Here is a 16,792-nt window from a genome sequence, read left to right as displayed (position 1 = left end):
CGAGAGCAGATGACACCATATTGAAGCTTTTAAATATTTAACATGTTTTCTGTTCATTTACATCTCGCACACAAAGTCAGTGAGAGGTCATAGACTGTCAGCAATTGTTATTTATAGATCCCCACTGCACAGATATCTGAAACCTCTGATCTGTAATTTGAGAGAATGATTTAATCATCCACTCAGATTGATATTTGAATTCACATTATGCAGCATTAGTCAGGAGTTTTTTTACACGGTTGAGGTGCAGAATCGGATAACTTGCAACACATGTGAAACAGTTCTTATTTAAAAGAATGACAAAGAATCCCCCCCCCCAAATTGTGCCTATGGTCACATACCATAAAGTGATGACCCCAATTACCATTAAACACAGTTGTTCATTTGCCCAGTTTAAATAGATGCTTGTGTGACATTTGTAAAAAATTGACTATATAGGACTCGTAGAAATCTGAAACCTAAAAAAAGAACAGCTTCTTGCACCATTCCCTTTTGTTTACAGTGAGAAAGCAGAATCGGGAGGGAGAATCAAAATCATCCTTTTCAGATGAATATTCTGTGTTTAATTATTGATTCCTTTCCAAAGTAGCTGTGTAATAAGAATAATAATGTTCAGTGAGGAGGGGGGCATTACAGCAGAAATAAACCCCCACAGGGGGATGCAGGACCTTGGTGTGTAGCAAAGCATCGCATCTTACATGTTAAATCTGCCAATAATTCACTTCAGATTTCAAGATTTTTGTATCTACAGCGTATTTGATGAAAGTTAGTGAGCGGCTCAAATCTGCAGAGATCTGAACATTTCCAGTGCAGGAAAGTTTTTATTGGGATTTCGTCTGGATGATATGTGTTTAATTTGAGGTTGGATGTTCAGTCTTTCATAAAAAAACATAAAATGTGGTTCACTAGCTTATCTATTTCTGCTGCAATCGTCAGTTTTGATGTCTTTTTTACAGTGTTGTTGTATCATGTTTTATTTCCAAAAAGCCTAAGCAGGGAAAAGGAGTGTAAATTAGCCATGGCTACAAGTCCTATATACATTGCATCAGTTGCACTTGGATCAGTTGCTGTGGATTGACTGGGGGGGTTGGGGCAAGCTCTGCATGCCATGTAGAGTTGTATGTAAACTGTACTGGGATTGAATTTATGACTACTGAAGGGATCCTAATAATTTAATTTAGTCTAATTTGTTTTTCTCTGTCTAACTGTCAGATTAATTCTGCTTGTTTGTTTGTTTTTTGTTGTTGTTTGTTAAATTGTATACTGTCAAGTGGATGTTGCTTGCCTGTATTTAATTTTCAAATAAAAGGTGCTAGGTGAGAAGCCCCATCATCCCTCATTAATGATTCACCTTTTTTCTATCAGGGGAGATGCTTGCTGCAGAACCCCGACACACACAGCTCATGAGTTTCTGTCTATCTGTGACTACAGTGGCTGAAAGTCAAGAACCAGAACCCACATACTGTCTCCTGATTTGTTATTCCCTACCTGAACACTCGGGTTACATCTGCCTCTATGCTTTGATGGTCGATGATTACAGTGACATCATGACTTGTTCCAGTGAAAAGTTTATGATGAAATCAGCGGCATTGCGAGAAGGAAAAGCATCATGGCTATACTTAATAACATTCTGTTAAATGCATACTTGATTGTGGATGACTTCATTACTCAACCCCCCGCTTTTAAAGATGGGATACATGGGGCGCAGGTGGCGCAGTTGTTAGTGCAAGCGCCCCACGTATGGAGGCTATAGACCACCAAGCCGGCAGCCCATGGTTCAAATCCGACCTGTGGCTCCTTTCCCGCACGTCATTCCCCACTCTCTTTCCCTGATTTCCGACTCTATCCGCTGTCCTTTTTCTACAATAAAGGCACGAAAAATTAGATGGTATACTAGACGGCAGTGAAATATACCATCTATCCTTGACCTCTGTAGCACAGGGGTCAACATCATCTTTCCTGTGTTAGCATATTTGGCTCAGAAGATGATGCAAAACACATAAATCATAAAGTCTGGTTGGTAGCATAAGTAATATTTTTAGAAATTGTATGAGTAGTAAGATGTTTCTCATTGGTTTATTTGAGCTGCTTCATGAAGAAATAAGAGTTTGCTGGAGATGGCTCAGTATACAATGTTAATGTAATATTTGTAGTGTAGAGCTAATCTAGCTGCTTTGTCTGCAAAAAAAACATCAGAGCAATATTCCAGGTGGTTTAAAAACGACAATAATTGGAGTGAGCACAGAGAGCAGGTCAGCAAAAGTTTGCCAGCCTTTGTGATTCAGCATCGATGCAGCCTTTGAAACCCGGGAGCTGACCTGCTGTTTAACTGAAGTGTGCAGCCTCCTGCCCCGGGCTGTAGTTCCACATAAGCTTCTAGGGTGACAGATGCTGAAAAAAATGCTCCATTCTGTTAAGTGCATATAGAGCATTTTAAAATCATATTTTGTAACTTACCGTGACGGTCTTGATGCGACCGCTGCCCTTGGTGCAGGTCCATCCGGAGCGGTTGAACAGGAGGCTGCAGACCTCCCCTTCCAGGCAGGGCGCCATCTCACACCACTGACGGCTCCTCACGATCCTCGCTGGGGGAGGGCAAAAAAAAAGACGAGAGGGCAGAAAGGCAAATTAGACAGATGGATTCACAGAGTCAGAGAGAGAGGCTTCAAAATGTCAACTTTTTCTGGAACAAACAACTAAACTGTCCTTATTATGCTCACCAGACAAGAAAACATCTTTGTATGTTGATGTGTCTACAAGCCTGTAGTTTTTTAATGAGCTCCTCGTTGAACTTCCATGTCTGGATCGCCTGTGGTAGTAACCTTTACAGACCAGCTGGCAGTCCATAAATTACTCTCCCGCTAATGCTAGCTTTCACTGTGGCTGAATGAAAAGATCTCCTTCTGACATTTTGTTACTCAGAATATTCCAACTAAAAGGTTTTTTCTCTCAGTATGTAAGACAAGAATTTGTAGGTATGGAGTAATTTGTACCATTAAACAACAGAATAGTGTTGGATTTCTGCTCTTTATGTACACTTTTATTCTTTCCTCACATTTGTTCCTGGGTTAAACCCAACATAGTTTCCCTTAGAGAGCTTCAAATGTTTTCAACAAGTCTGGTTGTTCACCATGAAGGACACATTGGCTATATAACAAGAATCTTTGGGATCTCTTAAAGCAGTGGATGTAGCTGCAGAATGTGGCAGGAAAGACAAGAACACCGGGTTTACAGCCCTGGCTGCAACATTTACCAAGTTCTGAAGAATTTCTCTTAAAGAAAACAATCAAGACATCAGAGAAAATGTTGAGTCTTTGCAAAGGAAGAGTCGTTCTGAAATTGAGAATGCATTGAATATGTGGACACATGATGATGTCATGACGTGAAGCTTGGGAGGAGAGAGGGAGTGAGATGTCAAACAAAATAATCCCAAGTAGTTTGTAAAATGAAGACATTAGAGTCGTCCAAACTAGTAATGCTGTTTTATAGGTTTAGATGTGAGTCTGTAAAGAGTATGTCAGGTGTCACAGGGGACGAACTACAAATCTGTTCCCTACACCAGTATGGGATTTGTTCCAGCCCTCGCACGATCCTCAAGGAGAAGTGCATTTACAGTGTTTGGTAGATATATATTTTTATTAATTTGCACACTTATTGTGCTACAGTTGGCTTTTTTCCAGCCACATTGTTTTGTTTCTATCGGTGAAGTTAACATTTTCAACAATGTAGCGTAACTTGGGGCAAAGTAAACCGTGAAAGTTGTCGGCCAAGGACAACAAATCTAAATGAGATTTAAGAAATAACTTTTTTTGAATTTGGAATTAATTTGCACAACATTTTAATAATATTTTAATTTATTTATATTCCAACATAGATAAGAGGGAGGGGATTACAGATTAGTACAACGTCAAGAAGTCTGCTGGAAACATGAAGCTGTCAGAGTCAAATCCAGCGACGCTCTAGTTCTAGTCCTCTGCAGTCTGACTGCGTGACATTGAATTAGCATGCACCTGTAGTCGATGCTGATAAGCACTGATTGTTCTTTACACAGTGTGCTAAAGCAACACTGAAAGGTTATCAGCTCTCTGCGGACCTGGCCGGGGCCGCTGCTCCTGCCTCCCCACGATCCCCCAGGGGGCTGCACATTGTGGAACGAGGTAACATGGCCGGCAAATTGAAAGAGAGGAACTACAATTCATTGAATGTCCACGGGAGAGGCGAGGGAGGGAGCAGGCAGGAGAGAGAGAGAGAGTAAGGAGGTGTGGAAAGGGGGGTCTTATGACATTTTGCTGTGAGGTATTCCTGCTACAGGCCTTGTTAACAGGCTGAAATTGGTCTTTGGAGTGTCAGAACCCTGACTGCTGTTCTGCTATAAAGATCTGTCATCTTATGGTATTTATCAAGCCGGCTGAGCTGCACCCCTCTGTATGTAAGGACACACATGTACAAAATTACCCGCTCTGTTGATATAAAGCATTTCTCCTTCAGCAAATAATAGATATTGTTGTCACATTGTAAGGAGAGCGGTGCTTTTTCAGGCAGGCAGCCCGGAGACACAGCGGTGGAACGAAACAAACCAGGAACCTGCTTCTCATTGAGCCAAACACCCTTAGAAAATATTGAAGCTTTACGACTGAAACCTCAGACAAAACGGTCATTTTGGCTCCCCCCCCACCCCCCGAGCAGAGGTTCCTCAGTGAGAGGGGGAAAATTTAAAGTGACCTTCTTCCTGACACAGCAACATGCCGTGGTGAATTTTCATTTTCACAGCCATCCGTCAGGCGCAACAAAGCGTAGATTTATCAGTCAGTTGCAGATGTAGTTTTGAGTACATTACAGGGCCAGCAAAACTCAATTTCCAGGGCAGGGAATAAAAGCTGAGCTGGCAAAGCGGGTGGAGTGCTGACTAACCGTGGAGTGCATCAGCCCGGCCAGCCCAGAGTCGCGGAGGTTGGCTAAAATAAATGCATTTTTCAGCCACAGAATCCAGGCACTCGGTGGCTCGCCCTTGCTTCTTTTTCAATGCCATCCACGACAGCGTGACTTGATCTATGATGACTTGATGAATTTCTCCTGGTGCCGTAAGCCGTGGAGAGGTCGCACTGGCTTGGATCAGGATTGGGGTGTTGCTGTGATAACTTCATCAACAGCGACATCATGAATAACACAAGCGACGATAAACGAGGCATCGCTGCAGTTTGGCTGCAGCCTGTCTCTATCCATCGCATTTATCTGTCCGATACGTTAGCACACATTATAGAAGACACATTAAAAAAGCTTATTTGGTACAACCGCCCACACACACATTAACAGTATCCTGAGCTGACTCGAAGCTCTGGGCTCAAAGTGTCTGAAAATATCTGTCGGCTGTTATATTTCATGTGGAAGTATCTCCTACATGCTGCTATTGTAATAAAGCTGCCTTGTTGGATCACTCAACTGGTGCAAATGGAGGAGAATTATTCCTGGCGTTAAGGTTTTATTATGATAGGTATCTGTTTAGTGTTGTGTGTGAGCATTTTCCTGTGTGTGATGTTGGCAGCAGCAAAGGTGAAACAGCTGGAAGAGAGAGAGAGAGAGAGAGAGTCAGCCTGTCTGGTTAACACCTGGGTGGCCCGTCCTGTTGAAGTCAGTGCCCGAGTCCCACCCAGGGACCGCCGATGTCGGGGCCAGGCTTGTCAGCTGCCAGGGTCCCTGCTGGGGTAGTACGACTCTGGACCTCCAACTAGATCACATGTAAGACCATCTGTCCCCCTGTGCACAGTGCCAAGCCCTGCCCTGCCCAGCACAACACAGCACTGCCAGACGCGACTCAGAGCCGGGCAGGAGGCACGACAGTGAGCCCTGAAACACACGCACTGTTATTCTGATGAAACTCTGCCGCTGTAGATGTAAAAAAATAACATGAAATTTTTACTAAAGCCACAGGCAGCTCATTTAAAATGTATTTAGATGAGGAACAAAAAGACACAGTTTCGGTGACAGTAACTCAGAGGGTAAAAAAGGGAAACACAGAGGGGATGTTCATTGCACTGAAAAGACAACATACTGAGGCATGAATCACACAAATAAATCACAACTACATTCTCTGTTGGTTACTTAACAATCGTGCTAATATACGGATGATTCTTTTGCTAAGTATCCATTAGATTAGCTCACTAGCTTAGCTGGGCACCAGAAACACTGTAACAGGTTTTTACAGGCTTTCTGTGTTAATTAAGCTTCAATCATGGATCAATTTGTAGCGGCCAGATTTTCAACCCTCTGTCCTCCACACAGCACAACCTGCTACCAGAGCCCTGATGGTCTTTCATTCCTAATTATGACAACAGAAGAATCTCACAAACACATTTCAGATACAGCCAGCAGCCAAGCAACACATGACTCTATACTTCATGATAAAACGTGCTTAATGTTCAGCAAGCTGTGGCTGTGATTAAATTAGCTTTTTTTTTCTGTTGCATTTTGAGCTTCTTGCTGAATGACTCTGAGTTTAGAAGTTGGATCACAAATGATGATTCTAATGATTCTGATTCAGTGATTACAGTGCGTGCGTGTGTGCGTGCGTGCGTGCGTATGTGTTGTTAAGTTTAGCATGACTAAGATTTAAAGTGATGAAACTCCACCAACTTATTTCATGATGATTTCCCTCCTGAGTAACAGGTCATGTGTTGCTTTGGGGAAAACGCCGCAATATTCTCACTCGAGCTAATGCAACAGATATAGGCAGGTATCTGCGCTTAAATATTTGAAAATATATCATAATTTATGAGTTAGTGGCCTGCACAGTACCTTTGCTTTTCTATAGATTTATTTCTATTTTGTATGCCTTTCATAGAGAAGGGACAGTTAATAGAGTCGGAAATCATGGAGAGAGAGAGAGAGAGAGAGAGAGAGAGAGAGAGAGAGAGAGAGAGAGAGAGAGAGAGAGAGAGAGGGGAATGACATCAGGTGCCACTGGTCGGTCCCAAACCCAGGCCGCAGCTTCATGGGGGCCCAAGAACTCACCATTAGGCCACTGGCGCTCCATCTTTGGATAATCAAATAAATTATTCTTTATTAAATCACTATTGGTATAGGTTCTTTAAACTCAACAATAGTCGGGTATCACCATTACATTTCACTGCCAGAGGTAATGATTCTACAATTCTACAATTCACTTAGCAGAAACTTTTATCCAAAGCGACGTACATCAGAGAGTAAGTACAACACAAGCAAGGGTCTAGAAAAAAAGGGAACAATGTCAGTAAGTGAAAATGATCAGCTTTGAGTCTGATTGGACACACAGGTGCTGACAGGAAGTGACCAGAGGCAAAGCACAACACTGACGGCAGTTCTTGAGAGCTCTAATCAGTATAGAAACCATCTTATAAGTCGTAGTTATCAAACAAAAACCATCGTCTTTACCATCATCATCATTAATAATATCGAGACCATCGTCATCATCAACATTAAGGTCATAGGTATTCATGAAATAGCTGGGTCTTTAGCTTTTTCTTAAAGGTGCAGAGGGCGATGCTTTATATATTTTAAATGAATAAACTTTTTCAGCATTTTAGGGATTATAAACACTTTCAGGAAGAACAAAATGGAACTTCTATACTTCGCTGCTAAGCTATTAAAAAAAAATGTTTTTTTGTTGTTCAGCTGCTGATCGAGGAAATGCCGGGAAGTGAGAGTGAAGTAGAAATGCATTAATAGGTCAAGGACTTGACGAAGACTGTGACCTCTGTGGCATAGATGGAGATAATAAACTTGATGTCTGCTGTAGGTTCAAATAACTCAGACATTTTAAAATGACTGACGATGTTGTTTACAGGAAATATTTCAAGATATAAGCACACACAAACATCGCTTCACACAGGTTTAGTATGTGTACAGATGGAGTTAAGAGGTCTCTCTTTGGAGCTTATTGCACACACAATTTTAATGCATTGCACTTGTGGACAAACTATAAGACTGCAGGCTTACACAGACTACCAGAAGTTTATAATGACGCTTTAAGAATATCAGTAAAGACACCTAGATGGTGCAGAGTAAGTGAAATGTTTGTGACTGCTGAGTCAATACTCTTTAAGCTGTCTGAAGTCATCCTGTGTATGAATGTGTTTGACAACTTCACGCCTCGGGGGAATGAAACCATCTTGGTTCTATCCAGCATTAGAAAGAGTACTACACAAAAAGGTTGCCAGAGTTGTTTTGATCCTTTTAGATACCACGTTTTGAAAAAGCCACTGAATCTGCCTTCTATTGTAGCATGTCCCGGGAGGATGTGTTTGAGTCTGTATCATCTTATAAATACCTTGGGTTCCTAATTTATGATATGCTTTCTACTATAAGCCAGCAACTTCTTAAGAAGCTAAAGTTGCGGCTGGGTTTTTATTTCAGAAATAAGTCTTGTTTTTCCTTTCCTTTGCTGCAAAAAAACCCCATCTTGTTGCTGCTACTTTTCTGCCCCTGATCGATTACAGCGTTTGATGTTTTATATGCATGCATCTTCTCAATGCCTAAAATCTCTGGATACTATACCATGGAGCTTCAAGGTTCAAAACAAATCTCAGGGCTCTAACTCATCATTGTAGACCCTTAATTCTGCTCCGATTGGATTTCTGAAAATTACCGCCCGCTCCCACAGCGTGTCATCCTCTCCCGCCCGCAACATGTGTGTCCAATTCCACCCGCATCCACACAAATTATGACCACTCACTTTAAATGTTCAGACAAAAAAACACTGCGTTTAGTTTACTTAAGTTTAGCAACTTCACATTAAAAAATAGCCCTAACTTTTTTTCACCCATTTAGGCAAAACGTCCTCCCTGAATGAAGCCAGCAGGGAAACTGGAAGAAAAAAAAAACAAACACTCACATCGTCACCATGGGTAACAGCTCCACACTGTCTTCATACATGTGGATGAAGAGTTGAGCCGCTGACCGCCGACGGACTGATTTAACCCCAAGTTTAAACTCTGGTAACATGACAACCCTAAACATTACCAATCCCAGCTGGAAACATCGGCACAGCTGCCTAATTTTTTAAGTTATATTCTAATTTTATATAAACAAAGAACTTGTATTATGTGCTTTGTAGAATAATTATTTTATGTATTGGCTTTAAGCTTTTCCTTGACTCTGAGAAAAAGTTTCATTTTAATTATTAATCAAATATATCATGACCATGTTGTTGTGGATTTAAAGCTGTGCATGTATTTTAAACTTATTTTGTCCCCACTACAGTTAAACAAAGAGGAAGAGTGGAATTTTCATTCTCTTTAAACAGCATTAGTATCATATTAAATTTAAACGTATATACTTTACTTATACTATTAAAGTGCTTTGAGTAGTCAGAAGACTAGCAAAGCGCTGTACAAGCTCTAGTCCATCTACCAATTATCTTTAAAGGAAATAAAAGCTTGTTTTAAACGAAGGCTAGGTCCTTTCTACGGCTTAGATATATAGAGTTTAATAAATCCTTTAAAATCTGATGAAAGCTTTCCATTTGCTTAATCTCCTGTTAACATCACCTCTTTGCTCATTTAGTGTCAATAATCATTTCAGCGGGTGTGAAAGCAGGAGCTTGCGGTCGGCATATGAACAGTCTCCCTGCAGCCTGCAGAGTCTTATCGCGGAGGCCATCGGGCTTCACACGATTACAGTGTGATGTGGTGGCATGGCAACAACGGGCCAGGCAGAGAGAGGGAGACCGGAGCGGGGAGGGAGTCAGGGAGCAGATTAGAGTGAGAGCAGGGAGACAAGCAAGGAAAAAGCACATAATCCTCCTGTGTACAGTGTGCAGACTAAACCTTCACAACAGTGACACACAGCAGCACAATAAGAGGGCAGGAAAGCTTGAAATGTGTCCTGAAAAAAGACTAACAAAGGAAGTTATTTTGTGGAAGAATACGGCTCACTTGTCCAATGGTGAGAAATTGTTCTTTCTTTGAAAAAGGAATAAAAAGCAGCAAGGAAAACATGTTGTACAGCAGCAGCCATCTGTGCAAGGTGCCGCACATCACAAACTTTATTCGCCGCAGGGCTTAAGAATGATGGTTGGTGTGTCATTGTGGAAGTGTGAATGTTGCAGGATGGCAAAGTAATATTTGTCCAATTGTTTTCCTTAAACTACCAGCTGCAGACTGTTATACATTTGGAAAATGTCCCAAAGGCTGCGTCAAACCCAAGCCTTGGATTTGAGTTTCAATGTGTTACAGGAAACAGCAAAGAGACTCAACTCCAAGAGCTTTTGTTGGTGATTATAATTGTGCAAATGGGATTTTCCCAACCTTAACTCACTGCACAAAGTTGGATACATTTGAAAGCTAAATAGCAAACACAGTGAAATATATAATAAAGTTTTTGTTATCAGTGAAAATGTGTGAAAAGCAGAATTAGCATAATTCTGTGCACGTGCTGCAGCTACTGTTCCTTTGCTAATGGAGAGGGATTTAAAATGGAGAGAAATAAATATCAATATGTCACAAAGTGACGGTCTTTGAAGTGTGTTTGCTATGCAGGTGTTTCCATGTATGTGCACCAAATTCCACTTCAGTCAAACCTTCAAGATTTGTAATCCCCCCAATATCACAAGTACGTCAGTCACTGTGATGGACAGGGGAGACGCTTGAACAGCATTTAAAGATGAGTCATTTCTGTAAGTTACTTTTTTTTTTTTAAACAGCCAGTGGCACCTGATATTGCACATCAAAGTCATGCACGCACACACACGAGCCGGCGGACCCAATAGTGCCCAATCATTTAATCCCACATTCACAACGGTCAAGTAGCAGCTCGGGGCAAACTAAACACTGTGTTCCAAATCACTATCAGAAAGTTTAAAGCAGTGGTTCGCAACTGGTCTAAGGACCAACCACTAACTCTTTCATGAAAATTGTGACCCAAATTTCTGATATTTTTGTTCAAACAACCCGGCTTATTGAATGAAAAAAGTGTAATTTGGACCTCAAATGGTATGAAACATATGACGGAATAAAGAGAAGGAACATAACCAACATGTTGAAGAGCGCTTCATAAACTTTTTACACCTTTTTTTTTCCAGTCACATGTTCGCGACCCACTGAAAATGGCTCTGCGACTCACTTTTGGGACCCGACCCACCAGTTGAGAACCATTGGTTTAAAGCTCGTAATTAACTTCATGAGTACTGTTTATGTAGCTAATATAGGAACATGAATGCAATTAACTGTTGTGAGCTAACAGGATATTATATATGAAATGTGCTTGATGTAAGCAAATGATCACTAATCTCCCCGTGACATTGATTTCAGATTGGCCCAAAAATATAAATATATTTAGTTCTATTATAACTTTTCTACTTCTCCGCGGCTCATGACTCAAACTGTGCAATTTAACCGAATACAAATCAAAATACATCCTACATTTTCTTCACTACTGTATATGCACATTGCTACAGGTTCATAAATAATATTAGAAGCAGTTACATTTCAGAAAATGCTTTTGGATAATTTTTAGAGCTGCATCTTTTCAATACCAGTTTGTGTTCCCTCCAGGGACACAACTTTACAAACAGGAAATAGAAATCTTTCTGTGAATAACAAATTCGCTGAAATCTACCAAAACTATTTTTTTCCTGTATGAGCTTTGACAATGTTTACCAGATAACATACACACATCGTTTATTTAGCGGATGTGTGTGTCTACACCTGAAACAGCACCTTCAGCACATGTGAGTCTGACCGAGCGTGTGCATCATCGTTTGTTTGGTTAAGTTTACAGCTACAGTCTTCCACAGGCTGTAACGCAGCAAAGGTTAAGTTTGATAGAAGTTAAACTGAGCCATCAGATGAACCTGCACGATGAATACAGAAAGGGTAAGATGAAACATTCAACACAAACAAACGACAAATTAAATATCAACATTTTACGACCTTTTTCTGTGTGGAAGTCTGCAAAAAACGTTTTTTTTTTTATATATCTGAATTGTCTTCTCATTGGCACAGCAGCTCTCCATGACGCCTGCACGCACTACTTAGCCTTCTCTTCACTGACACTCTGCACACGGCATCTAGCTGCAGCACATTTATCTTACACACTGATGATAACTTTTCCATCGATCTGTGACTCACATAAGCATCAAGAATCAACTGTGAATAGTTACACCACTACCAATTAAATTGTGACTTTGAGCACTACTATTAAAACACAAGAGACCAAATAAACAGTTTGTGCATATGATTGAGACACTTATTTAGATTGAAATGAAAAAGATTCTAGATGTTACTAAATGCTAGATGCATAGTGTCTGAGTCCAGTCCATTGCTAATAGCAGCTTATGGAGGCTAATGGAGGCTAATGTCATTAAGTGTTGCTTAACCATTCTGCAAGATTACGCTGCTTAACAGACATGACAGAGTTGGATTACCAAATTCAACACTTTTCCCTTTTTGATCCAGTTTTAAACTTCATATTGGTATTCTGAATTTTCCCATCATTGCCACATCAATGACTCACTTAATACTTCATTATGCCATTTTTAAAAAAAAGATTTTCTTGCCGCTGTCACACCATTTATAATTGGGCATATTTAGTTTTATCTTTGTACAAACACTGAGGGGAGACGATATTTATCAATACTACACTCAAAAATCAAGTAATTTGAGTTTGTTCTTAGCACTTTCAGTACTTCCCCAGCAGCAATCACAGCAGGAGAGAATCTCTGGCTTTTTATGTGTTGTGACAGAAAAGTGACCTTTAATGAAAGAGGGGCCACCACCGGCTGATTGTTGTGAGTAGAAAGGGCAAGAACGGGATCCTCCTCTGAACTTTGGTGATGTGATTACTCCTGGCTTTGAATATATTTTGACTAAGACACATTCTTCTAGCTGCAGACTCATTTTGCGTTTCATAGGTACATAGAGAGATACTTGACCTTAATTCCTTTTTTTTGTGTGGCTATAAGTTAAATGTAAAGTCAAGGTGCAATGCTAGCAACGTTTTTAAGCTCCAAGTCAGTGCTTTCCCTTTTCCCTAAGACTTTCTGTCCTATGTGTCGTCTACAACAAAAATAAATGTTTCATTCCTTCGCTGTAACTCATAAAACAATTTTCAGCAGTCTGACTACAACTATAGTTTTCAAACATACGTGTGCAAAATCATGTTAACTTCATAAGATGAAACAAAAGTGTCCAAACTCAAAAATCAAGACACCCAGATATAATTATACTGTTTGCATGCATCTAGTTTGAAACTGGGACACACCTGAGAGTCTGTACTCAGTGAAGCTGTCAGGACTGCTGTCCATGGTGCTGATTGTGGAGCTGGCTTGGGTCTTGTTGAACATTCGTGCTGGCAGGATGCAATCCCAGTGTTTGGGAGTGATGGCCAATAGGCTGCCTTAACTGATAAGCATCATCATCCTGCCATGCCCAATCAGCTCATTGTGTATCTCTTATTCATTAGATTTCTATTCAGTGAGGCTCTCCGTGACCTTATTTCCACTAAGTCCTGTTGCCTAAAGGATGGATGATCAGAAAGTAGAAGTTTTTTTATGATATCTACAGAAAGTTTAGTAATTTATTTACACCCACTCCTCCAGAAGCTTCTTGTTTGTGTTGTGTTTGGTCCATTTCTGTACCTCGGTCCTGTTTCGCGTTGTTATAGTTACACGATTTCATGCTGTTTTTAAAAAAATCCAAAAATCAGGTTCTGACGTCATTTTGCTGCTGCAAACAAAGACGCACTGTGCAGAACAGACTGTGAGGTTTGTATTGTTTCACCTGTGAATCAACTAATTATGAAAAACATTTGCTTATTAACAACAACAGAAAATACCTTCAATGACAAATAAACACCTCTTGATGCAAAAACAGACCAGAAACCTGCACATGTCTCCCTGATGATTTCTACAGCAAATCTTCATCTTTAGTTTTTTTGGGGGCATTTTGCATTTATTACGTACTAACTGTTTAGCTTCAACAAGGCCACACCATGCACAGAGCAAGAGATCAAATGCTGGGATTAAACATGTTACATTGCAGACAATGAAAGCTAATTTACGTTTACCATAGTGTCACCATAGGCTGGCCTTGGCAACATCGAGGGAGAACATTGCTTTGTATTTTTAGGAGGTCATGATCAAGGCAATATTCCAAAATGTTCTTTCTCTGTTCTAGAGGACAGAAAGGACAAAAAGAAAATGAACAGACCTTGGAGAAGTTGCTTGCGTTATAACATGACTAAGACTTATAAATCAAAAAGAGAAATACACGCAACCTTCCCTTTTGCCTTAAAAAAGTGAAGCACTTTTTTTTTTACATCGAGCTATGTTTCACAAAATTCATGTCAGACTCTGCTGAGGGTTGCCTTCTGTTTTTGTGTTTCACCACAGAGAGGCCGTGCCTGCTTCAGGATGTGCATTACTTTGCACTTTAGAGTACAGTAAAGCACAAAGGAACATCACCAAATGTACATTTTTTCTATCCACAGGAAAAGAAACACAGAAATAGTCAGAAAAAGTTCCAGCGCTGCTTCTGCTAAGATTAATAATAGAGGAAGCGGCTGTGGATCAGTGGTGGAGTCGGTCGTATCTCAATGGGAAGGTCGGGGGTTTGAACCCCAGCTCCTGCATCTACATTGCTCCCGCTGCTTCATCAGCGGCGTATGAATGTGAATGAATGGATTAGTAACTATACAAGCTCAAGTCTATGTACCATAATGTTAGCCTAGAATAAATGACTTGTATGATCACATGACCACCATCTTGATTAGCTGTGAGATGCTTCTGTTGAGTTATTATATAGATATATTCTATGTTATATTTTCTCTCCAAAATGACACTGGAGAGAATATTTAAATGAGCACAAAAAATGTAGGATATCCATGAACAAATTCAATTACAAATCACTGATTTGATCTTTCTTTGTAAGACAGTCCCTCCATAGCAGCCTGCTGCACTGAGACACATCAGGACCTCTAACTGAGGCCTGCCTTTATGTGTCCAAACGTGCAGCAAGACCAGGATAGTAAAAGGGACTGGGCCTTAAATTAGGGCGGGCTTTGATTTGAAGTTTTAAGGTTACTCAAAAAGACACACTCTATTTCAAACTGGAGCAGGCTTTGCAGCTTCACATTCAATTCCAACATGAGATGTGTGGAAAGTGAGGAATCATCAGATTACCAAAGTTCATGTGAGGATATGAATTTTGGCCTTTTCACTCACTACAATCAGCCAGTGGTGGTCCCACTTTCATTAAAGGTCACTATTCTATCAGCACTCATCTCAAAGAGGCAGTGATCCACTCCTGCTACTGCTGCTGTGAAAGACTTATATTAAATTGACCCAGAGGACAGTGAGCCCTTGCTGTGTTAATAACAGCTCAGTGAAGAATGCCAAAGCCTGGGTGAGAGATACAAATGAACTTGTTTACGAGTCGGTTTATTAGTTTATGTGCTTAGAGGGGCAAAAGGGGCATTTATAGGAATTTATATAAACACAGAATGTAACTGGGTATCAACTCTGAGCTAAAGGTCAGAGAGGATATCTGAACAGTGGCATTGCATACTCATGCAGAAATTCCACTTTAAAGCCTTGTGATGATGGACGCTCTTTCAGCTGACAGTAGAAAGCCTTTAAATGAGGCTGCCAGCAACAGGTTCCATCTTTAATGCACTGGCTATTAATGGAGTGCAGGGTGTGGTGCGGCGGGAAGCCAGTAATAATCAATTTCCTGCTGCTGTAATCATAGTTCTCTGCAAGTTAATTAGCATCTGTTGAGTGTTATGGAGAGGCATCTGCAGAGAAGGAGAGGTGGTTGAAACCAGCGTGGAGAGCGTGACACAGGCAGGGGGACTGCAGTGTCGTGTCAGGGCCATTAGATTAAGGCTAACATGAATCATTGCGTGATGGAACTAATGGCGTATCTGATGCGTGTGATTGTGATATTGTAAGATCCAATCAGTATCACAGATGGACTGTGCCCCCCCCCCACGAGACCTCTCATCTGTCTTATCAACATCCTCAAGATACTGTCCAATAACACAGAGGGCTCTAAAGTATCAAATCTTATCTATAAAGTGGATGAACAAGTTGCAAGTTATCTACACTCAGCTGAAGTAGAAAAAAAAAACACCAGAGGGGGGGGAAAGAGAAAATTCAATAAGATACAAACCAAAGAAAGCAAAAGACAATGAGAAGTGATTTCTAATTTGCTGATGTCACGCCGGCTAACTGAAGATGGTCTAACACCGACAACCAAACACATAGTTGGAAGTCAAACAGTCTAAGAGCCATCGAAATAGGGAGATACGCAAAGTGATTATTGATTCGTTGGTTAAACAACCACATTACATCGGCAGTTACTTTTAATAGAGTAAGAGGGAAGCCCATAGATTTTGTTCTAATGGACCTTTTTTTGGTTGCACTCTGTTTTGTGTCTCGGCCTAAATGGATGATATTGTCTTAAATAAGTTTATGATAGTATACAAGACAGTCTGAGCATTTGACTATGAACTCTTTAAAATGTACTTAACTATTAGAACAACGTGTCACATGATTTGTCTATTGGGGGTTTTCAGACCGAACAGTTCTGGGGACTTTTTGAAGAGGAACTATCCGATCAGGAGTTCCCAGAGAACGACACACCATGGGGACTTCATTCTGTCTGCATTCGGACCACCATGGTGATGGCTGACATGAAACTTAAAGTAACGTAAGCCGGCCGACAATTTCTAGTGGGATTTAAAGGTATAATATGAAGAACTTTATGACAATGTTTAAATTCAAATACTGTTACATATATCATTGTGTTGAGTATTTACA

The 16,792-nt window shown here is 40.6% G+C and overlaps 1 protein-coding gene across 2 annotated transcripts in view; it reads right to left on the bottom strand.

The window, feature by feature from the left end:
- Window positions 1–16,792, bottom strand: part of tafa5l (TAFA chemokine like family member 5, like) — a 61,107-nt gene that overhangs the window by 22,656 nt on the left and 21,659 nt on the right. For both annotated transcript variants that reach the window (XM_020635988.3, XM_020635986.3), the window contains exon 3: window positions 2,458–2,585. In XM_020635988.3, coding sequence (XP_020491644.1) covers window positions 2,458–2,585 — 128 coding nt within the window. The remainder of the gene's footprint in view (window positions 1–2,457; window positions 2,586–16,792) is intronic.

This window comes from Labrus bergylta, chromosome 12, assembly GCF_963930695.1.
Source record: "Labrus bergylta chromosome 12, fLabBer1.1, whole genome shotgun sequence".
Lineage (NCBI taxonomy): Eukaryota > Metazoa > Chordata > Actinopteri > Labriformes > Labridae > Labrus > Labrus bergylta.
This window is presented reverse-complemented; position numbering and strand designations above follow the sequence as displayed.